Raw genomic sequence first — 23,362 nt, forward strand, 5'->3', positions numbered from 1 at the left:
AGGCGTGCAGGCGGGGGAGCAGCGTGGGAGCAGGATGGCTGAAAGGACTACAAGGAGAACTAGTTCTGGCCTCTAGGAGGCCAAGCTCAACAGGCTGTGGGGACGGCCTCCAGCCTGCTGAGGTTTGAAGGATGCCATGACTGGCCCTGGTCTCGCTGAGGGGCCGCTGCCGGTGCAGACAGCTTGTGCACCTGCACAGCTCTCCAGGGGCAAAGAGGGCACCACACTGGAATCGGCTTCTAGAGGCTTCCCTACAGAACTGACTGGTGGCAGAGGGTCGAGGCATGGGCAGGGCTGGCCTGGGGTCTGCACTCGCCTGTCTGCCATGTGACCTGTCCTCCTCGGGGCCCTCATCTGGAAGACTGAGTGGGATGGAGAGACCTCAGGGGACACTGATGGCCTCACCCTTAGTCCTGTTCTGAGTCCCCACTAAAGCCCCAGTGGGTACCCTAGGACCTGTGCTGGGCCTGGGCCTACCTGCCTGGTTGTGGGAGGGCTGGGCCTACCTGCTTGGCTGCAAGAGGGCTGGGGCTGGGGCTGGGGCCGGGCCTAACTGCTTGGCTGCAAGAGGGCTGGGGCTGGGGCTGGGGCCGGGCCTAACTGCCTGGTTGTAGGAGGGCTGGGGCTGGGGCTGGGGCTGGGGCCAGGCCTAACTGCCTGGTTGTGGGAGGGCTGGGGCTGGGGCTGGGGCTGGGGCTGGGCCTACCTGCCTGGTTGTGGGAGGGCTGGGGCTGGGGCTGGGGCTGGGCCTACCTGCTTGGCTGCAGGAGGGCTGGGGCTGGGGCTGGGGCCGGGGCCGGGCCTACCTGCCCGGTTGTGGGAGGACTGGGGCCGGGCCTACCTGTTTGACCTTGGCCACGTCCCTGATGAACGCCTCGTCATTGACCAGCGGCAGCAGCTTCTTCAGCTGGCTCAGGTCAGTCAGGAACTCCTCCCCAATTTTCTGCAGAACATAACGGTTCCACTCACTGTGGGCCTCGGCCTCCTGAAGCTGGGCCCCCTAGCCACCTGTCCTCCTGTTGTCGCCCACGCCCCTGCTTCCCCTGGAATCTGCTTGCCCAGGAATTCCACCTCTCAGGCCGCAGCATCACTGCGGCAGCCCCTCCCACCACTTCTGAGAGGGCTTCACCAGGTAGCCCAGTCCCACCAGTTAAAAGGTCCACAACAAACACACAAGCCTCCCTCAGCCACTGATCCCAGGGTTCTCTGACATTGAACAACCCACCACTACCAAAACTCGAAGCCGTCCTCCCGCTGCCCTCCGCCAGTGCCTTCCCTGCCTCCACACTGCAGCAGGCGGCCCCCTCAAACCCAGCACCTCACCCAGGGCCCTCCTGGGGGCTTCCCGGTGCTGGCTGCCAACACTCAGCCGCCTGTCCTCACGGTGCCCAGGGCCACCTTAGACTGCACGGAAGCCACACTGCCGTCCAGGCCCCAGAGGCCTATCCCCCAACATAGGGCGTTGGAACAGTTTGCCCCAGGGCGCTGCTCCCTCCCTCTTCGTTCCCTCCTCAGATCTCAGCTTTCCTGGGCAGCCTTCCCTGACCATAGCCCCAGGTGGGCAGCCTCGCCAGGCAGGCCCTGGCACCTCAGCACTGTCTCCCCCGGGAGCCCGCGTCGGAGCCGGCATACAGACAGGAGACAGGTGCCCAGCCTGGTGGACTCTCCTGGCAGTCAGCCGCCTCTTACCTCTTTTGCAGTGGCCCCGTGGCTGTACTCAGCCACACCCAGCCCTCCCTAAAGCTGGCTTCTGAACTTATACACAGGACCCACCGGGCCCCACTGGGTGACTGTCTGGCCCAGCGCCCACGTTCAGGGTTTCGGCCCTCATGACCAGAAGCCTGCAGGTCAACACTTGAGGGACAGACTCCTGCCCACTCAGCAACCACTCAGCAGGGGCTGATAACACAGCCTGCGGGTCTCAGCCCAGGCGTCCCCATGGGCACGGGCGGGGCCTGGCGCTCACCTCCACGATGGTGTCGGCCAGCCCCGGGTTGCACAGCAGCAGCCACCGGCGGGGCGTGATGCCGTTGGTCTTATTCTGGAACTTCTCTGGCTCCAGTTCATAAAAATCCTTAAAGCTGCAAACACAGAAAACAGGTAACTGTCACAAATGCTGTGCTTTGAACCAGGTAAGCAAGAGACCTTAAGGTCCTTTTAAGGAGGTCCCCGGGAGTCCTCAAGCTCAGTGTTTCTGTTCTGTTTTCTGAGGACAGCGACCACAGCGGCTGCAGGCTCTGAGAACCACGCGAAGGCAGAGCTGCACCCAGGAACTCTGTGGTCGGCTGTGCGGTTTGCCCAGCTACAACCATGCAGGTGTCAGAGCCTGGACATTCTCCAGAGCAGTCCATGCGGAAACAGTCGTCCAGGTCATGACTGCCGAGACCGTGGGACTTTAGGGCTTGAGAAGCTGCATTCGGCTTCCTTATCTGCCACTGAGGAGGGGCTGGACACAGAAGCTTGCCGTGGGCAGCACGCACAGAGCCCGCAGCCCAGTCCCGGGCATAGAAGCCACCCCCCATCCCCCCACCATGCCGCCCAGTCCCAGGCACAGAAGCCCCCGCCCTGGGTGCTGAGCCCGCAGCGCTCACAGTAGGCTCTCAGTACATGCCAGGAAAAGAGTGGGAGCAACTCCTAGATCACGCCCCACCTGAGAGGAGCAAGAATGAGATCTGACCTAAGATCCCCACCTTCAAGCCCTGTCCAAGCCCCACCAGTGGCGGGGGGACCAGTGCAGCAGAGCTTCCACCTGGGCCCCCAAGAACGCAGGGGTGCAGGAGAGCAACAGAAGACAAAGCCGTCTCCCCACTGCCCACAGAGCCAGAGTCCACCAGAGGGCCCCCATGTGCTGGCCGGTAAACACACAACAAGGTGTGACCCTGACAGGGTGTTCTGGGCAGCGCTGTCAGTCCCATGGAGGCAGGGGCCTAGTGGCGAGGGGTGTGTGCCACACAGCTGGGTCCGTGTGTGTGGTGGACGGTCCTAGCCGCAGGCCTGGGTGTCAGACAGAGCTGGCCCCGCTCGGGCGGGCGCTTCACTCACACCGACTGTTTCACGATCTCCGAGTGGATCCTCGCCACACCGTTGACAGCGTGGGACCCAATCACACACAGGTGGGCCATGTTGATCCGCTTGCAGTCCCCCTCCTCGATCACAGACATTCTGCGCAGACGGTCCACATCCCCGGGAAACAGCGCGGCCACGTGCTGATGTCAAGACACAGAGTGCCGTGGGTGGGCACAGGAGGCCTCATGGAGAGCCAGCACTCCCCGTAACCAGGGGACAGTCCATGAGCACCCGTGAGAAGCTCTTCTGCCTCCAGGGAAGTGCAGGGGCTGCTACAGCCAGACCTTACTCAAGTGCCCCCAGCCCCAGCCGACACCTCGGATGCATCTCGCAAGGGGCCTGGCTCAAGGAGGAGGCTCTCGCCCTACTCCACAGCCCAGGAAAGGGTCCCACCCAGCCCAGGAACCCACAGGGCTGCTGTGTCTGAGGAAAATGGGTCTGAGGAAGAGGACATGCCTTTCGATTTACAAGGAGGGACCTGGGATGGCTGTTGGTCAGGTATGGGTATCAGCCAACAGCTCTGCAAGGGACAGCCCCCAGGCCAAGCATCATCTGTGGAACAGAGGCTGCCTAGCTGGAGGAGTAAAGCACCTCCTCTCCCAGGCCAAGTGGGGGGCCGCTGGCGTGGGTGGAGCTGCCACCCCACACCCCCACACGGCAAGCTGGGCCCACACTCACGTCCAGGTGCCGCTGGTTGATGGCATAGATGATCTCCAGGTGCCGCGGCAGCAGCTTCTCAAACATGGACACAGGCCAGCGCTCCAAGGCCTCGGGCAGCACTGTGTGGTTGGTGTACGCACAGGTCTTCTTTGTGATTTCCCAAGCCTAGACGATTTGTCATTGTTCCGTGTGTTTGCTTAAAAACAAGCAGCTCTCTGGCCAGGTGCCTGGGCAGGGTGAGCATCCAGGATCCCAGGCAGACGCTGCATCCCCCAGGAAGGGCCACCGTCTCCTCTGCTCTCCAGGGTGGATCTAGAGCCCTCTGAAAGCCTGGCACACAGCCCAGAGCCCTCACTCTGCTAGCACGACCCATCAAAGCGTGACATCATGGTCCAGCGTGTGACTCACGCACAAAGAAGACACGCTCGCCTGAGACGTGGGGTCACTTTCATACCCTCCCGTCACTGGTAAACAGATCACTGAGCAGATTTCTATTTATTTCCTCTGTGGCCTGACACCCACAGTGGGGAGGGCACTGGTTACTACATGGACCTGCCCTGTGCTGGCCAGGACTGGGGGGCCTGCAACAGATGCAGCCTCACCTGGAGTGCACACACCCCAAGACCAGAGAGGGGCTTGGGTTTCCACAAAACGGAGTAAAAAAAATTGTTTTACGTTTCTGTTTTTGTTTCTCTGGGAGTGTGCCACCACACTTGGCTATGTTTTTTTAGAGGTGGGGGTCTTGCTGTATTGCCCAGGCTGGCCTCTAACTTCTGGCCTCAAGCGACCCTCCTGCCTCAGCTTTCCAAAGCACCAGGATGATGGGCATGAGTTGCCAAGTTGGCCTGTTTTATGGTTCTACATGCTGATTTAGTAACAGTTAGATTAAGAAAAATCCCACCTCACAAAAGTATCTAAGTCCAAAATATGCTGAGTCGCGAGAGCAGGCACACGAATATGGGGAGTGCAGAGCTCTAAACACTTAATGCTTTGGGCAGTTGTCACCAAACCAAGATGAGAACACACCAACGGGAAGCCCTGAGAAGTGTCAGAGCCCTGTCCTTATCCTCTGTCCCCCGCACCCTGGCCCCACAGAACCTCCACCTCCTGGAACCAGACCCCTCCCACAGCTGCTTCTCATGATGACCACACAGCTCTCCCAAAGCCAGGGGAGAGGGTCCCCAGCTCCGCCCTCATAGCCATGGTCTGCACAGGCTCCAGGCTCTGGGGAGGGGCCGCCCTTTTCCTCCACACTTACCTTGTCCCAGTCCACCTTCTCCACGTCCACCAGGATCCGCATGAGCTCAGGGATGGAGAGGGCAGGGTGGGTGTCGTTCAGCTGGATGGCCACCTGCAGGTCACACAAGGCATGCCATTCAGTCACCTCATCCTGCATGGGCACCCGCGGCTGTTGGTGTATGCACCCCCCCGTGTGAAGGAGCCAGTCCAGTCCACTCCACCCAGAGGAGCCTGCAGAACAGGGAGGGATTCTGAGGAGGGAGCAGGCAGGCGCTGTGCCCGATATGCCTGCTGGTGAGTGCCCTACAGCAGCATGCTCTGCCACAGGTGGTGCTGCAGCCAGAGGCCAGGAGGCATGTATTGCTGTATTGCCCAGGCAGGCCACGGGGGCTCTCTCACGGGGGCTATGGCGGCTTTGTCTGAAAGAACTGCACTTAGCCTGACAGGTACATCTGACCTTGCACGGGAGCCTTTTTCACCATGTCCTTTGCTGACTTGACTCCTATCAAAGCCAGTGGCCCTCGTTACAGGAGAAAGGGCCTGAGTGGGATCCTGGTCCAGGATGACGAGACCCCAAGACAAGGACCACGTGCCATCCCACTCTAGCCCCTTCTGGGACAGGAGGAAGCAACCTCACGGGCCTGAGGACACTGAGATCCCTCCGGGGGCCACCATGCACCTTGTCTGGGAACGTCTCGAAACAGGTTCTCACAGGGTCCCGGCAGCCGAATTTGGACGACTTGAAGCGGCGGATGATGTCCTGGAGCGTGGCGGCCACCACGAAGTACTCCTGCTTCAGCCGCAGCTCCTTCCCCTCGAAGAACTGCACACGACAGGGCAAGCTGCAGGGGCATAGGCTGGGGGGCGCATGCCCCACGACCCAGTCCCGGGACCATTCTCCTCCCCTAGGAAGTCTAGGTCGGCGACCTGGCTCAAGGGCACAGGCAGAAGACTGAGAGGAGCCCAGCCTGGCCACCTGACGTCAGGGCCTGCCTGTGCACCCTCGGGATGCTGGGAAAGGTCACCCCACCTGTGGGACACACCCCAAGACACAGTGTCCATCCGTTAGAATAAGTACAGTGCCAACCCTGCTCAGGAACTACAATGTCCAAGCACAGGACTTCTGGAACGTTCTGCAGCTAGGGCTTGGGGTCTGCCCACAGTCTCACGGGACCAGGGCGGTACACTCTGCGATGCGCCTTCCGGCACTCAGGCCTTTGCCTCTGTGTGCATGGGTTACTTTTATAAAATAAGCTAACTTTTCAACATGCTCTGCCCCCTAAGGCAAACTCTAAGTACTTGTCAGAAGGCCACTGGACACTAAATGCAGGTGGCAGCGGGGAACATGGCTGCAACACCATCACGTAGCAGGGGAAGGGCATGTGCCAAGGACCTTCTGAACGTCCCCAGGCATCATGCCAGGCAGGCGCTACCGTCCCTGGACACACAGATCACCTACTTGGGGAAGTGGCGCTGCAGGCTAGAATGGCACACAGGCTAGAGGGCTGATGGGCTGGGAGCAGCTGTGTGTTTACAGGGGAGTGGATAAGAGGAGGAGGTGGCAGACAGCATCCTCAGAGAGAGGACCACAGAGCTGCCGAGAGGCGCACAAGGACCCGCTTGGCTTTATCAAGGCCAGTGCACCCGACTCCTACCCAAGGGCATTGTGCATGCACCCGAGGTGGGAGGGCCACCAGGTGGCTGCTTGCCAAGTCCAACAGCAGGCCCCACTGGGGAGCCCGGCCAGCCAGCGCACCTCACTATGCTGGAAAGCGGCACGGCCTGCGAGAGTACCCAGGCCGGCTACTCACATTATCGTTTGGATACAGGACCCTGGAGATGTTCTCAGCCAAGTTCCGGTCCAAGACTGCCTCGATGTAGTCGCCCACGTTGACTAAGAAGAGACAGAGCAGGGTAAGCACACACGTGCCTCCTGGCACGAGCACCACAACTGCTCAGGGGCCTACTTGCAGAGGCCAAGGAAAGGTGCTCGAGCACAGGACTCCCCGAGCCGCTGCACTGCTTCACCGCACCCCCGCCCAGGAGGGACAGCTGACCCCTCCTGCAGCTCCCCTACACATGTACACAACTCCAGCGCCCGCGCTCCTCCCCAGGGACACATGATCTGCACAAGCTGACCCGGGTACCCGGGTCCCAGATGTCTTCATGGCTCTGCCTGTGGGCCATTCCCAGGCAGGCCCCCCCACACAGGGAAGCTGTACCAGCATCGCTCTTCACCAGGACCCGGGTCCTAGGGGAGGGCCATGCAGCCTCCAGGACAGTGAGCCACAGGGCACGGTAAAGGCTGTGGGCAAGGGCGTCTGGGATCAGCCACCCACATGGACACAGGGGTGCCGAGAACCACGGAACGTACAGTCCTGCAGCTTGAAGTCGTTGGGAGCCTTGGCGGACCACAGCCGCATGGTATTGACGGTGTTGTTCTTGTAGCCGGGCACCGGGGTGTCGTAGGGCATGGCCAGCACCACCTGGCCATGAAAGGGGTTGCTCAGGATGGAGTGGCAAGGACCCCTGCTGGCCCCCACGCCTCTCCCTACCCCCGCCTCCTCTTGAGCACCTGGCCTCCTGCTGGCCCCCTATGGTCTCTCCCTTCTGTCCAAACACATCCACCAGGCCCATTCTCGGCACCACAGTCCCCGCCTGCGCCTGCCCCTGTGGTGCCCATGTTGCCATACTGAGAGGACCACCCGTCCACCACCCTCCCCAGACCAGATCTGTCTTCTCACTTTACCTTCCTCGGGAACGGCCTTCGACTAAAGAATCATCCCCATCCCAACTCCCTGAGGTGCTGCAGCACCAACCCCAGCTCCCTCCTCACCCCCTGGCCTCCACGCCTCCCCTCCTGACTTGTCTCTGTTCTAGCAACTCCAGCAGGCAGCCGCTCACCCCGCAGATGATCTCTCACCTCTGTCTACGGGAAGGCTGTTCCTGCAGCCCTGTGGCTGCCTTGCCTGCTAACCTCAATGTTCCCAGCACCCTAGCACAAGCCCAGCCATGCTCCCTCTGCCCCAGCCTGGCTCCCTCTCTCCTCGACAAGCCCCCAAGTCCCCGTGGGTCCAGAGGCATCAGCTCTGCTCCCATCGAGCGCAGGAGGAAGTTCACAAAGCTGAGGCTCGCCTGCGGTCCCAGCTCCCCGGCAGGTGCACTTAGGGATGCTTGGGTTCACCCCGATACACACGTGCCTGTGGCATTGCCGGTCAGTTCCGACAGCCACACAGGCTGCATGCCGAGGCCACCAAGACTAAAACCGCAGTATCCCTTTCCCTTCTTCTCTCCTGTCAATCCTCGCCCCTACTCCACAGGCGACACCCAAGAGAGAGACAAGTCCCCAGCAAGGCATTCCAGCCCCTTCCATCCTGGCCAGCCCTCGGGACTAGGCCTATCTTCCAGCCTGCCTGGAATGTCCCAGGTCTCCAGCCCCCTCACTCACACTGACACACTCATCCATGAACACATCTACAGCGCCGGTCCCCTGCCCTGTTTCTGCAAGTTAAATACAACTTTTCATGGCATTTTCAGCCTCCATGGCATGGCCTCAGCCACTCTAAGCCCACGTATTTGATTTAAAATTCTGTCCTACAAAGTCAGGACAACTCCCTCTGCGCACCAGTGACCACCCGCCTCCAGGCTCTCCTGTTATCACCCCTCGGCCTCCGTCACAGGAAGCCAAGTCTCACCGATTCCCCCACGTTCTCCTGTGGCCTCCCCTGCCAGCCCCCACCCTGCCCTAGTCACCCCAGCTCCCAGCTGCCTTGAGCCTGGACCAGGTGCTCCCTCAAGTGGCCTCTGCGTGCCTGGCACCCCTTGCTGTCGAGCACCCTAGGCTCTTGCCCTAGTCGTGCTGGACGGGAGGGCCTGGCCCCACCCCGGGATGCCACCCAGGCCTCGAACACTCTCTGGAGGCTCTGACACTGATGCTTTGAGAGCTGTGGGCCATGTGTGGCACCAGGGCCCAATTGAGCCTGTTGCGTGCTCCACAGAGACAGTGGGAGCTGTTCTCACCCACCCCAGGGACTCGTGCCCCCATCCCATCAGAATACCCTCCTGCCTACAGCCGGGTTCCCATGAGCATCTGACAGTGAGTGGACATGCCCAGCTGCATTCGCAGCCCCAACACACAGCTCCTGACCAGTGGGGCTTCCTCCGCAGCATCTCACTGCTATGCTCAGCATTTCCACTGTTTGGGAAGTTCCCATCAAAGTGTAAGAGACCAGGGAGATGAGGAGAGTAAAGTCTTCCAGGGAGGCAGCAAGCCCCCGACACCCCGAAAGAAGCTGAGGTGACTATGAATGATCCGCAGCAGCCCCCTCGCCCAGCCCCAGCCTTGCCCGTGGACATTTCGGCCCAGGTACCTGTGTGTCCAGCCACTTCACGCCATCAGGGGTGTGCTCCACACGCCCGTAGAAGTGCACAGGAAGCATATACTCAGGCCGTGCTTTCTCCCAGGGGTTGCCGTAGCGCAGCCAGTCATCGGCCTCCTCTACCTGGAAAGGGGCCAGCAGTGAGGGCACCCTCAGGGCAGACATCCTGGGCTGCTGCCCTGTCCTTGGCCCAGCAGACCATGCAGTCGAGATCACATAGTGCCTGGCACTGAAACTTACCTACGGCCATTTATCACGTCAGGATTCCCACTTGTGGTCAAGCCCGTGTGGGTAAAACGAACACTGTGAATACTGAAGTACCAAACTCAAAATTCAGAAACATGCACCCAAATAAGAAGACACTAAGGGCCGGGCGTGGTGGCTCACGCCTGTAATCCCAGCACTCTGGGAGGCTGCGGGGTGGGCGGATCACCTGAGGTCAGGAGTTCGAGACCAGCCTAGCCAACATGGTGAAACCCCATTTCAAAAAAAAAAGACACTAAGAGCCACTGACTGACATATGCTCCGACCTGGATGAAGCTTGAAAAGCCTACACTCGGTGAAAGAGGCCAGACAAAAACATCACGCATCGCATGAGGCTATTTACAGGAAATGTTCAGAACGGGTGCCTGCACAGAGACAGAAAGCGGAGGAGAGGCTGTGAGGGGCTGGGTATGACTGAAAATTGCTGCAGGGCTTCTTTCTGGGGTGATGAAAACGTTCTTGAGATAGACAGTGGTGATGGTTACCCAACTCTTAATACACTAAAATCGACTTTCTATCTCAATAAAGCTGTTATAGAAGAATCACTAGAAGATACTGCTTTGACAGGGACACGCTGGCCAGCAGAGGCTCACGCCTACAGTCCCAGCACTCTAGGAAGCCAGGGTAGGAGGATCGCTTGAGTCCACGAGAGAGAAGCTGCAGTGAGCTGTGACTGTACAATCGCACTCCAGCCTGGGCAACAGAGCGGAACCCTATCTCCAAAAAAAATTACTAAATTTAAAAAAGAAAGAAAGTGACACTGCAAATCCACAGGTGCAGGAGCCAAGTTGTCAGCCGGCAGGAAAGGGTGCCCTGGATGCACCCAGGAAGATGAGCTGTTCTGGTAGGGCTTCCAAAAGAAGCTCATTCCCAAAAACTGCACCCAGTGACACTCAAGACCAGTAAATACGCAAAACTCTAAAAGCGGCACTGCAGACTTGAGCCGCCCTTGCGCAGAAATGAGATCACGTCTCTTCTCTTCAGAATGAGCAAGCAGCCCTGGTATGCTACACTGAGGGATTTCCTCTTAATGGTTCCTACCAGAGGTAAAGACTCACAAGCGAGACTGCCTGGGCTGTGCTCTTTGGGAGGCACGATGGCTGCAGCAGGCACCTCCCCACATCAGGCACTTCTCCACGGTACTCCCAGAAAGACCTTTCTGGTGGGGTCTTCTTGTCTGCTGTGACATTCCCCAACACCAGGGCCTAGCCATCTCCTGCAGAGTCACTCCAGGAATTGTCTGCAGAAGCAGCAGCTTCCCACATAGAAAGGTAGGCAGAGCCTCCCTTCCAGGGCCTCCACTCCCCCTCAGCCAGGACGTCAAGTAGGTCACACACTGCTGGCCAACCCTGTCTGTATTTATTTTTGCCACAACGAAAGCCAACTAAAAACCCACTCCATCTGATCAGTTCCCATGAAAAGGAGTTGAGAGGAGGGGTGAGCTTCACTTACTGATCATCCTAAACTGTCACATAAGGTGCTAAGAGTTCAGGAATGAGGACCACCAGAAGGAAAAATGTCTCCGTGGTAAAACAAAAACCACCACCAACACCTTCCTAGGCGTGGGGGAGCCTCTGAGCTTCTGCCTTATAAACCCACATGTGATGTGTGGACTGGCGGGGGCCGGAATGAGTCAGAGCATCAACATGTGCATGGACTGCACCGCCCTGCTGCTCAGGCACACAGAGGGCTGGGGCAGAGCTGTCCAGAGGCAGTGGAGGAAAGGTGCCTTTCTCTTTTTAAGGTTGCAGAGGGCATCTCTATGAATCAAGCAATGGACCTGAGTCCATTTGAGGTTTATTTTTAGCCATTATGTTTCTTCGCCAACATTTTATTATGAGCATTTTCAAACACGCAGAAACGTTATCCACCCACATCTAAGTGCTGTAAGTGGTCTGTCGTTTCTTCAGCTGCCAATCCATTGATTTTGGGGTTTACTTAATGCAAGCTACAGGTATCAGTCCACATTCCCACTGAACGCATCGCAGTGCATGTCATGGACATCTGCTTCTTGCATGGTTATGTTTCGGGTTAATTTCTCTATGGTGAGAAGCACGATTCCTATGGACACCAGGGACGAGCTCCGGAGACTGCACCTGCCGTGCGGCCCAGCCCCGCCCAAAGGACGTCTCTAGCACCCACCACGCATGCATTCACTGGGGCTGTACACTCTGATGCTACAAATCTTTTGATTCTAACCCCAGACCAGCTTTATTTGTGACTTGCAGGCCCCAAATGATATTAAATAAACCATCCTCCAATCAAATGGAATAGTGGTGACTTTCATTCTGAGGCTTATGGGAAGGGAGCTATTGCCTGGCCTCGCCTGGGAGGAGGCTGCATTTTAAGACCATGCCCTCCTCCTCACCATGGTCTCAACCACCTCACTTAGCTGTTGTGTGAGGCTTCAAGATCGAGGCCACTCCTTCCAAGGGCCACTGTACTTTGCAGAGTCCAGCCTCTAACCCAAGGGCACTGTCTCCTCACTGGGGTCAGTGAGTGAAGGCAGAAGGTGGGAGCAAAACCTACAGCTGCTCTTCTAACTACTCAGGGCCAATATCCCACTAAGGCTGACCCCAAGAGCACCACCCTTCACTCTGCATTTTGGTGTGGCCAGGAAGCTAGCGACCCTCACTACCCGGCTGCCAGTGGCCCTGTCTGGGCAGCCGGGTTTCTGTGTCCTGCATGCCCCCAACTTCCTGTCCCCAGGCAGAGGCAGCTGGCAAAAAGCTCACACAGGGCCCAGCCTCTGCCAGGCCATGTGGACCAAGCTGGAGCCGGGGAGCTGCCCTGACCTGTTCCACGTTACCACTGGCTGGCCTGCAGTCCCCTGGTGGGAGCGGTGACAGGGGGCGGGGTGTAAGCAGCCTCTGTCGGGGAGGCAGGGGAGAGTATAAGCAGTCTGCAGGGACGGCAGGAAGAATAAACAGACAAACTGAAAGTGCTGCTCTCTATTTTCTTGTATGAACGAGAGCTGGAAACCATGAAGAAACCAAAGCTCACCCACCTGCCAGCCATTGACAATCTTCTGATTAAAAATCCCAAATTCATAGCGGATTCCATAGCCATACGCTGCCAGGCCCAAGGTGGCCATCGAGTCAAGGAAACACGCTGAAAAATCAATCATAGATCAGTCAGAATTGAAGGCAGGGCACCAAGGTCCCATGGGGAGGCAGTCCACGGGGCGCAAGGCAGAGATTCAGAGGAGATCACACTGACTTCAGGCTTCACCCACAGGAAAACTGGAGCCCTCGCCCGCCCCATGAGAGCCTGGGGTCCTCAGCCTTCTCCAGTCACCTTGCCTGCCCCTCACCGCCTCCCTCCATCCTTCTCTGAGGTCAGGTGTGAACAGAGCCTTTGCCACACAGAAGACATCAACGTGGGGGCTACTCAGAGGGTGTGGGAGGATGGAGAGATGAAGAACCTTAGAGAACTCGGTGAGGCCTGGAACCTCTCCGAGCACAGACCCCCACTTCACCCCTCTCAGAAATCCCAATTCAGGCTGAGGCCTCGCCAACGCCCTGCACATTCCACTGAAACCCAGGCTGTTCTGACAGCAGGGACACATCAAGTCTCACCCTACTCTTAGTGAAGCCGGCACAGCAGTGGCAGCTGGCCACGTGCAAGTCAACGCCCACCTGTGCAAACACTGCAGTACCAGGGGCCCCGAGGCCCTACAGCACATGTCATTAAATCCAGCCTTGTTCCAATCCAAACTTATTGAAAGAAAAACAAAACAAAACAAAACATTATTTTGAATAAAGATCCAGAGGCCAGGTGTGGTGACTCACACCTGTAATCCCAGCACTTTAGGAGGCTGAGTGGGAGGACTGCTTGAGTCCAGGAGGTTAGGACTAGCCTGGGCAACATAGTAAGACCCTGTCTTTATAAAAAATGCAAAAAATTAGCTGTGCATAGTGACGTGTGCCTGTGGTCCCACCTAGCTACTTGGGAGGCTTGTGTGGCATGATCACCTGAACCCAGGAGGTGGAGGCTGCAGTGAGCCTAGATTGCACCACTGCACTCCAGCCTGGGAGACAGAGTGAGACGCAACCTTAAAAACTTCAGGATTGAAAAAACAGGGCTAGGCGCAGTGGCTCACACCTGTAATCCCAGCACTTTGGGAGGCCAAGGCAAATGGATCGCGAGGTCAAGAGATGAAGACCATCCTAGCCAACATGGTGAAACCCCATCTCTACTTAAAAATACAAAAATTAGCTGGGCATGGTAGCACACACCTGTAGTCCCAGCTACTCAGGAAGCTAAGGCAGGAGAATCGCTTGAACCCAGGGGGCGGAGGTTGCAGTGAGCTGAGAACACACCACTGCACTCCAGCCTGGACGACAGAGTGAGACTTTGTCCCAAAAACAAAAACAAAAACAAACAACAGCAACAAAAAAATGAAACAGGCCGGGCACAGTGGCTCATGCTTGTAATCCTAGCACTTTGGGTATACAGATCACCTGAGGTCCGGAGTTTAAGACCAGCCTGATCAACATGGAGAAACCTCATCTCTACTAAAAATACAAAATTAGCTGGGTGTGGTGGCACACGCCTGTAATCCCAACTACTCAGGAGGCTCAGGCAGGAGAATCACTTGAACTCAGTAGGTGGAAGTTGCAGTGAGCTGAGATCATGCCACTGCACTCCAGTCTGAGCAACAAGAGTGAAACTCTGTCTCAAAAAAAAAGACTTCAGGATTAAAAAAACAAAACAAACACACACACACACACACACACACACACACGGAACACACAGATGCCTGTCAGGCCCTCTGCTGAGGGAGCGGGATGAGGGAGTCTCACGGACGGAAGATCTGGGCTCTTGTTCTGGGGAGGACCCGCCTGCAGGAGGGAAGCACATCAAGCTATGGTGGGTTCAGCGCTGCCTGGATCTGTGGGTGCGGGGCCCTGTGGGCAGAAGGCAAAGGCTCTGTTCACACCTGGCCATGGAGAAGGATGGAGGGAGGCGGCGAGGGGCACGCAAGGTGACTGGAAAAGCCCAAGGACCCGGAACACCCTGAGTGGAAGCAGGTCTCGAGGGATTCCCTTGAGCATACAAAGTCCAGTTCTGCATTTGCTGAGAAGGGACCCAGCAGGAAGACGGTGGTGACCCATCGCGTGTCACAAAGGCAGAGCGTGGAGGAGGCTGAAGACCCTCAGTGCCCGGTCCTGTTATTTTAGGGTCATCTGCTGACAGTAGCAGAGCTGGAACCACCTGCTGCAAGCAGGGCCACGTTCAGAAATCATCATTCCATCCTTCAGGCTGTCTGCCAATCACTGGCTCTCGTGCCCTGGAAAGTGGTCAGCACACTGGGAGCCCCTTCCAGCACCAGCTTACTCCATGCTGGCAAGATTGGTCTTCATGAAAATGACATGCCCCTTGTGTGAAAAAAACATATATTTTCCCTTTTGCCCCCAACAGTGGCAAAGATTTCAATCTGAAGAACACACTGGCCCAGCTACTCAAAGCCAATTTACCCTGAAGCCAATTTACCTGACCCCAGCCTCACCATGTGGTCACCAACCAAGCCAACAGGTCCAAGAGAGCTCCTCCTGGACAGGGCAGCTTACCTGCCAGCCTCCCCAAGCCTCCATTCCCAAGGCCAGCATCTTCTTCTATCTCCTCAAGTTCCTCCAAGTCCAACCCCAACTGCAGACAAAAACACAGGCAGCATTTTAATGTTACTCAATATTTTCCCTTGAATTATATAGGCTAAAAGATATGTAAGTCTTGTGAGCTTACACTAAAAGTTAAAGTCTGCATTCTGTTAGACTTGAAAATCCAGTGTTAAAATTTGATGTGCAATCAATGCATGGAAATGGAAGTTTCCAAATATTTCAAAAACATTTATTGCCAGGTAGTTAACCTATTAATAGTGAACAAATTATATCATGTATCCTAAAAATGAAACCAATTGTTCTGTCATTCTCTAATTTCACATGGGCTAAAGATATTTACATGACATCTTTTTAAACTAAAACGTAAAAGCACTTTCCTGTAGTGATTCCAGTTGTATTCAAACAACAGTGTGAAATAGATATGTCACGCTAAAAATTAGAGAAAAAGCAAAAAAATCACGACTGACACTTAAAGCCATTCCAGAAGCCGACCTCATTGCTCTCATTATGACATAAGGATAAAAATACCATTACTCTGGCTTTAGTGCACGAACTTGATGAATTGCTCACATTATCTGGATTGGTGGTCTTTTAAACTTTTTGGTCTCAGGAAGATTCAAAGAGCTTTTGTTTATTTGAATTACATATATGATATTTATCAAATTACAAATTAAAATGCAGACCTTTTTAAAGGATACATATGAATTCATTTAAAAATAATAAACCCAATACATGTTAACATAAACAACAAAGTTTAATAAACAGTAAGTACATTTTTGAAACCAAAAAAAAAATCTACCGAGAAGAGTGGCAGTTTTAAATAACAACAGCAAAGTCACAAATGATTTAGTACACTAAGTCAACTGAATGATATTGACACATACAGTAATTTGATTCAGAGTAAAATTTCAAAATATTGTGACATGAACTTAATTCCTAAAGCAATTTCAAAGGGTACACTCCACCAAAAATATTTTGGATATGGGGTAGGGGTGCTAGGATTTACTCAATAATACATTACTGGCTCAAAGTTAAGTAATAGGTTTAACTACAACTTAACCTACCATAAGACCTCTCGTTCATAAAAAATCTATTAAATTCAAAAATCCATTAAATTTTTAAAAATTCTCTATATATTTTTCAAAGACAGGCTAAGAGTCGATGTAAGGAAAGAGGTTTGGTTCCTTCATGGCTTTTTTTTGAGATGGAGTCTTGCTCTGTCACCAAGCTGGAGTGCAGTGGCACAATCTCAGCTCACTGCAACCTCTGCCTCCTGGTTTCAGGCAATTCTCCTGCCTCAGCTTCCCGAGTAGCTGGGACTACAGGCACGTGCCACCATGCCCAGCTAATTTTTTTTGGTATTTTTAGTAGAGACGGGGTTACCATGTTGGCCAGGATGGTCTCAATCTCTTGACCTCGTGATCCACCCGCCTTGGCCTTCCAAAGTGCTGGGATTACAGGAGTGAGCCACCGCGCCTGGCCTGGTTCCTTCATGTTTTTAAATTGAGTGCCTACAGCAAACTCATCCAACCTAGGAAGCCAAATGTCACCTTGGTTTTGTGAGCATTCAAAAAAGACATAAAAAGTCTAGGTGGGGTGGCTCCAGCCTGTCATTCCAACAGTTTAAGAGGCCAAGGTGGGAGGACTGTTTGAGCTCAGGAGTTCAAGACCAGCCTGGGCAACATAATGAGATGTCTCTACTAAAAATAAAAAATAAATTAGTTAGATGTGTTGGCGTATGCCTACAGTCCCAGGGGGTGGCTGAGGCAGAAGGATGGCTTGAGCCTGGGAGGTTGAGGCTACAGTGAGCCGTGATCGTATCACTGCACTCCAGCCTGGGTGACAGAGCAAGACTGTCTCAACAGCAACAACAAAGACACACAAAGTAACTGACAGAAAGTCCAAAACTGCTGAGGTGGGTTTCTGAAGACAGAAAAAGACCAATACAGTACACCCAATAACCTTTATTTCTTTATTGAGATATAATTCATTAACCATAAAATTCACCTTTTAAAAGAGTACGTTCACAAAGTCATGCAACCATCACCACTAATTCCAAACTATCATACCAAAAAGCAGCCCCGTGCCCATCAGCAGTTGTAACCTATTTCCCTGCTTCCGCCAATCACTGATCTACTCTCTATCTCTACGGACCTGCCTATTTTGGACATTCCATGGCTTCGTCCAAACAGCATGCTTTCAAACTTCATCCGTGTTGTACCATGTGTCAGTCCCTCCCATCTCTGTACTGCTGTGTACTATTCTAAACATATGGCTAGCACACATTTTGTTTACCTATGTATCAACCGATAAACATTTGCATGTTTCCACTTTGGGCTGTTATGAATAATGCTGCTGTGAAATTCATATACAATTTTTCATGTAGACATATGTTTTCATTTCTCTCAGGCTTACACGTTAGAATGGAATTCCCAGGCTATATGAGAATTCTATGCTTAACTTTTTAAATAACTGCCAGACTATTGTCCAAACTAACTGTAAGATTTGACAATCACACCAACTTCTCTATACCCTCACCAACACTTGTTCTCTGTCTTTATGATTATAGCCATTCTCATGTGTATAAAGCAGCATTTCATTGTGGTTTTGATTTGCATTTCTCTTATAACTAATCACATTAAGCATCTTTTTGTGCAATGTGGGTATCATCTTCAGAGACAAGTCCAAGTCTTCTGGAGCACAGTGGTGCAATCTCGGCTCACTGCAATCTCCACCTCCTGGGTTCAAGCGATACTCCTGCCTCAGCCTCCCGAGTAGCTAGAATTACAGGCATGCGCTACCACGCCCAGCTAATTTTTATATTTTTAGTAGAGATGGGGTTCACCATATTGGTCAGGCTGGTCTCAAACTGCTGACCTCATGATCCACCCACCTCAGCCTCCCAAGTGCTGGGATTACAGGCATGAGTCACTGTGCCCGGCCAAAACGTCCAAGTCTTTTTGCCCATTTTTAAATTGGGTTGTTTGTCTTTTTGTGGTCATCAGAGTTCTTTATATATATTCTGGGTACTAGACCCTTAACAGATTTAGGATTTGCAAATATTTTCTCTCATTTTATAGGTTGTCTCTATTTAATGTACAAAAGTTTTTAATTCTGATGAAGTCCAATGTATCTATTTTTTCTTCTGTTACTTGGGTTTTTGGTGTCATACCTAAGAAACCATTCTAATCCAAGGTCATGAAAATTGATCCCTATATGGTTTTCTAAAAGTTGTATTCTTTTAGCTCCTACATTTAGGTATTTGATCCATTTTGAGCTAATTTTTGTATGTAGTGTGAGGTAGGGGTTCAATTTAATTTACTTGCATGTAGATATTCAAATATCCCAATACCATTTGTTGAAAAGACATCTTATGGCCGGGTGCAGTGGCTCATGCCTGTAATCCCAGCACTTCGGGAGGTTGAGGCTGGAGGATCACCTGAGGTCAGGAGTTTGATACCAGCCATGGTCAACATGGTGAAACCCCATCTCTACTAAAAATACAAAAAATTAGCTGGGCGTGGTGGCAGGGACCTGTAATCCCAGCTACTCAGGAGGCTTAGGCAGGAGAATCACTTGAGCTTGGAAGGTGGAGGATGCAGTGAGGTGAGATTGCACCATTGCACTCAAGCCTGGGCATCAAGAGCAAAGCTCCATCTCAAAAAAAAAAGGAAAAAAAAAGAAAAGACATCTTTCTCCATTGAATTGTTTTAGTACCTATTTCCTTTCAAAAAAATCAATTGATCTATATGACACCAAACTTACAGGCAACAAAAGAAAAAACAGACAAACTAGACTTCATAAAAATTAAAAACGCTTGTAAATCAAAACATACTATCAGCCAGGTGCAGTGTCACATGCCTGTAATCTTAGCACTTTGGGAGGCCAAGGAGGGGGGATCACTTGAGGTCAGGAGTTTGAGAACAGCATGACCAACATGTATGTAGTAATATAATATAGACTATCAACACAGTAAAAAGACAAGCCATAGAACGGGAGAAATATTCACAAATCACATATCCGATAAGCTATTAGTATCTAGGACAAATAGAGAATTCTTTTTTTTTTTGAGATGGAGTCTCACTCTGTCACCCAGGCTGGAGTGCAGTGGTGCGATCTCCACTCACTGCAATCTCCGCCTCCTGGATTCAAGTGACTCTCCTGCCTCAGCCTCCCAACTAGCTGGGATTACAGGCGCCTGCCACCATGCCCAGCTAATTTTTGTATTTTTAGTAGAGATGGGTTTCACCATGTTGGCCAGGCTGGTCTTGAACTCCTGACCTCGGGTGATCCACCCGCCTCGGCCTCCCAAAGTGCTGAGATTACAAGTGTGAGCCACTTCGCCCAGCCACAAATATAGAATTCTTAAAATCCAACAACAAAAAACAAACAACCTGATTTGAAATGAGTAAAAGACTTGAAGAGGCTTTTCTTCAAACAAGATATACAAATGGCCAACAAGCACGCGAAAAGATGCTCAACATCATTAGTTATCAGGAACATGCAACTGAAAACTCTGAGATACATGAGATACCATTTTACACACCTTAGAATGGCTGCTATCAAAAAATGGAAAATAAGAAGTGCTGGAGAGGATGTAGAGAAACTGGAACCCTTGTATACTTTTGGTAGGAATGTAAAACGGTGCTACTGCTGTGGAAAACATTTTGGTGGTTCCAAAAGAAAATGAAAATGAAACTGCCATATGATCCAGCAATTCCATTTCTAGATATATACTCAAAAGCACTGAAAGCAGAATTTTTTTTCTTTTTTTTTGAGACAAAGTTTCACTCTTGTTGTCCAGACTGGAGTGCAATGGTGCGATCAGTCATGGCTTGCTGCAACCTCCACCTCCCGGGTTCAAATGATTCTCCTGCCTCAGCCTTCCGAGTAGCTGGGACTACAGGCATGCACCACCATAGCTGGCTCATTTTTTATTTTTAGTAGGATGGGGTTTCTCCATGTTGGCCAGGCTGGTCTCGAACTCCGAACCTCAGGTGATCCGCCTGCCTCAACCTCCGAAAGTGTTGAGATTACAGGCATGAGCCACTGTGCCCAGCCTGAAAGCAGGATCTTAAAGAGATATTTGTACACCTATGTGCACAGAAGCATTATTCACAACAGCCAAAGGGAGAAGCTCCCCAAATGTCTACTGACAGACAAATTGATAAACAAAATATGGTATATACACGTAATAAAAGATAATTCAGCCTTTAAAAGGAATGAAGTACTGATACATGCTACAACATGGATGAACCTTCAGGACATTTTGTTAAGTGAGATAAGCCAGTCACAAAAGGGTAAATAGTGTATGATTCCACTTACGTGAGTACCTAGAGTAGCCAAATTCATAGAGACAGAAAGTAAAATAGTGGTTGTCAGGGGCTGGACAAAGAGGGAAGAAGGAGTTATTGTTGAATGAGTACAGAGTTTCAGTTAGGAAAAAGTTCTGGAGATGGATGGCAGGGATGGATGAAGAACAAGGTAACGGTACTTAATGCAATTGAACTGTACAGTTAAAAATGGTGACAATGGTAAAATTTATGTTACGTATATTTTACCATAATTTTTTTTAATTGGCAGAAAAACAACGGACTATACATATGAGAGCTTATTTCTGGATTTTTTTTATTGCTGACAGGGTGTTGCTCTGTCACCCAAGCTGGAGTCCACTGGTGCCATCTCGGCTCACTGCAGCCTCGACCTCCTAGGCTAAAGCAATCCTCCTCCTCAGCCTCCAGAGTAGCTAGGACCACAGGTGAGCACCACCACACCCAATTTTTTTTTTTTTTGTAGAGACGGAGTTTCACCATGCCGCCCAGGTTAGTCTCGAACTTCTGAGCTCATCAATCCACCTGCCTCAGCCTCCCAAAGTGCTGCGATTACAGGCGTGAGCCACCGCGCCCAGCCTTTTTTCTTTTTAAGGCAGGGTCAGTCTTGCTCTATCAACTAGGCTGGAGTGCGGTGGTGCAACCTCAGCTCACTACAACCTCCACCTCCAGGGCTCAAGCAATTCACCTGCCTTAGCCTCCCAAAGTGCTGGGATTACAGGTACCTGCCAGCACCCCCAGCCTTCCCTTGCATTTCTATCTGGGTTTTAGAATCAGCTTGTCAATCTCTGCAAAGAAGCTCAATGTAATTTTAATGGAGACTTCACTAAATCTCAAGATCAATTTGAGGAGTGCTGCCATCTTAACAACACTGAGTCTTCCAAGATGTTAATATGAGATCCCTTTTCATCTTTAGTTATTCCTCAATGTCTTTGTTTTCAGGGTATAGGCTTTGCAGGTTTTTTTTGGTTAATTTTACACTTTAGTATTTCATTCTTTTTGATGCTATTGTAAATGAAATGGAATTATTTTTTAAATTTCATTTTGGATTTATTACATCTAGATTGAATTAAAGAATTGTTCCATCTGGATTGCAGATGCATAGAAATATGGTTGATTTTTGGAGATTGATCCTATACCCTGCAACCTTGCTAACCTCATTCATTAGTTCTAATGTTCTTTAGTTGATTCCTTAGAGTTTTCTAGATCATGTAATCTGCAAATAGAGATAGTTTTACCTCTACCTTTCCAATCTGGATGCTTTTAATTTCATTTTCTTGCCAAATACCCCGGCCAAGACTGAGCACAATGTTGAGTAGAAGCTGTGAGAGCTGGCCAGGCATGGTGGCTCGTGCCTGTAATCCTAGCACCTTGGGAGGCCAAAGCGAGATGATCACTTAAGGTTGGGAGTTCGAGACCAGCCTGGCCAACACGGTGAAACCCTGTCTCTACTAAAATACAAAAATTAGCCAGAAATTGCTTGAACCCAGGAGGCGGAGGTTGCAATGAGCTGAGATCGTGCCACTGCACTCTAGCCTGGGCAAGAGAGCAAGAGAGAGCAAGACTCTGTCTCAAAAAAAAAGGTTGTGAGAGCAGACATGCTTGGAACACACACAAGATGGGGACCCAGTGTGTCAAATGTAAATACTGTGAAAACTCTACAGGACAGATCCAGTCCCAACCAATAAATTGCAAGGCAGAAAATTAAAAAAAAAGAGGAGAAGCCTATTAAGATTAAGAAAGATTTGGCCAGGTGCAGTGGCTCACACCTGTAATCCTAACATTCTGGAAGGCTGAGGCAGGTGGATCACTTGAGGTCAGGAGTTCAAGAACAGCCTGACCAACATGGTGAAATCTTGTCTCTACTAAAAATACAAAAATTAGCCAGGTGTGGTGGCACAACCGCCTACAATCCCAGCTACTCCGGAGGGTGAGGCAGGAGAATCGCTTGAACCGGGGAGGCAGAGGTCGCAGCGAGCTGAAATCGCGCCACTGCACTCCAGCCTGGGCAACAGAGTGAGACTCAGTTTCCAAAAAAAAAAGAAACACTTAAAAACGTATCAACTAAATGCAATTTAGTTTCTGAACATGAAAAAGTTATAAAGTGATCTGAGAAACTTATACACTGCCTGAGAAGCTGACATTAAAAAATTACTGTGTTGGAGGCTGAGGTGGGTAGATCATGAGGTCAGGAGTTCAAGACCAGCCTGACCAACATGGTGAAACCCCATCTCTACTAAAAATACAAAAATTAGGCCAGGCACAGTGGCTCATGCCTGTAATCTCAGCATTTTGGGAGGCCAAGGCGGGCGGATCACCTGAGGTTGGTATTTCAAGACCAGCCTGAACAACATGGAGAAACCCTGTTTCTACTAAAAATACAAAAATTTGCCGGGCATGGTGGTGTATGCCTATAGTCCCAGCTACTCGGGAGGCTGAGGCAGGAGAATCACTTGAATCCAGGAGGTGGAGGTTGCGGTGAGATCATTCCACTGCACTCCAGCCTGGGCAAGAACAGCAAAACTCCGTCTCAAAAAAAAAAAAAATTAGCCGGGCGTGGTGGCACACACCTGTAATCCCAGGTACTCAGGAGGCTGAGACAGGAGAATCGCTTGAACCCGGGAGGCGGAGGTTGCAGTGAGCCGAGATTGCACCTTGCACTCCATCCTGGGCAACAGTGACACCCTGTCTCAAAAAAAAAAAAAAAATGTCTGGGTGCAGTGGCTCACGCCTGTAATCCCAGCACTTTGGGAGGCTGAGGCAGGTGGATCAGGAGGTCAAGAGATCGAGACCATCCTGGCCA

At 52.1% G+C, this 23,362-nt stretch overlaps 1 protein-coding gene across 1 annotated transcript in view; it reads right to left on the reverse strand.

Annotated features, from left to right (window-relative positions):
- PYGB (glycogen phosphorylase B) overlaps nucleotides 1-23,362 on the reverse strand; it is a 53,886-nt gene that overhangs the window by 13,671 nt on the left and 16,853 nt on the right. The window contains exons 3-13 of the mRNA XM_021666241.2: nucleotides 15,182-15,260; nucleotides 12,616-12,719; nucleotides 9,336-9,467; nucleotides 7,340-7,451; nucleotides 6,777-6,859; nucleotides 5,645-5,788; nucleotides 4,985-5,077; nucleotides 3,745-3,891; nucleotides 3,043-3,206; nucleotides 1,967-2,081; nucleotides 842-943 (exon numbers count right to left, since the gene is read on the reverse strand). Coding sequence (XP_021521916.1) covers nucleotides 842-943; nucleotides 1,967-2,081; nucleotides 3,043-3,206; nucleotides 3,745-3,891; nucleotides 4,985-5,077; nucleotides 5,645-5,788; nucleotides 6,777-6,859; nucleotides 7,340-7,451; nucleotides 9,336-9,467; nucleotides 12,616-12,719; nucleotides 15,182-15,260 — 1,275 coding nt within the window. The remainder of the gene's footprint in view (nucleotides 1-841; nucleotides 944-1,966; nucleotides 2,082-3,042; nucleotides 3,207-3,744; nucleotides 3,892-4,984; nucleotides 5,078-5,644; nucleotides 5,789-6,776; nucleotides 6,860-7,339; nucleotides 7,452-9,335; nucleotides 9,468-12,615; nucleotides 12,720-15,181; nucleotides 15,261-23,362) is intronic.

This window comes from Aotus nancymaae, unplaced genomic scaffold, assembly GCF_030222135.1.
Source record: "Aotus nancymaae isolate 86718 unplaced genomic scaffold, 86718_ANA_hifiasm-v0.15.2.pri h1tg000001l, whole genome shotgun sequence".
NCBI classification, from domain to species: Eukaryota; Metazoa; Chordata; class Mammalia; order Primates; family Aotidae; genus Aotus; species Aotus nancymaae.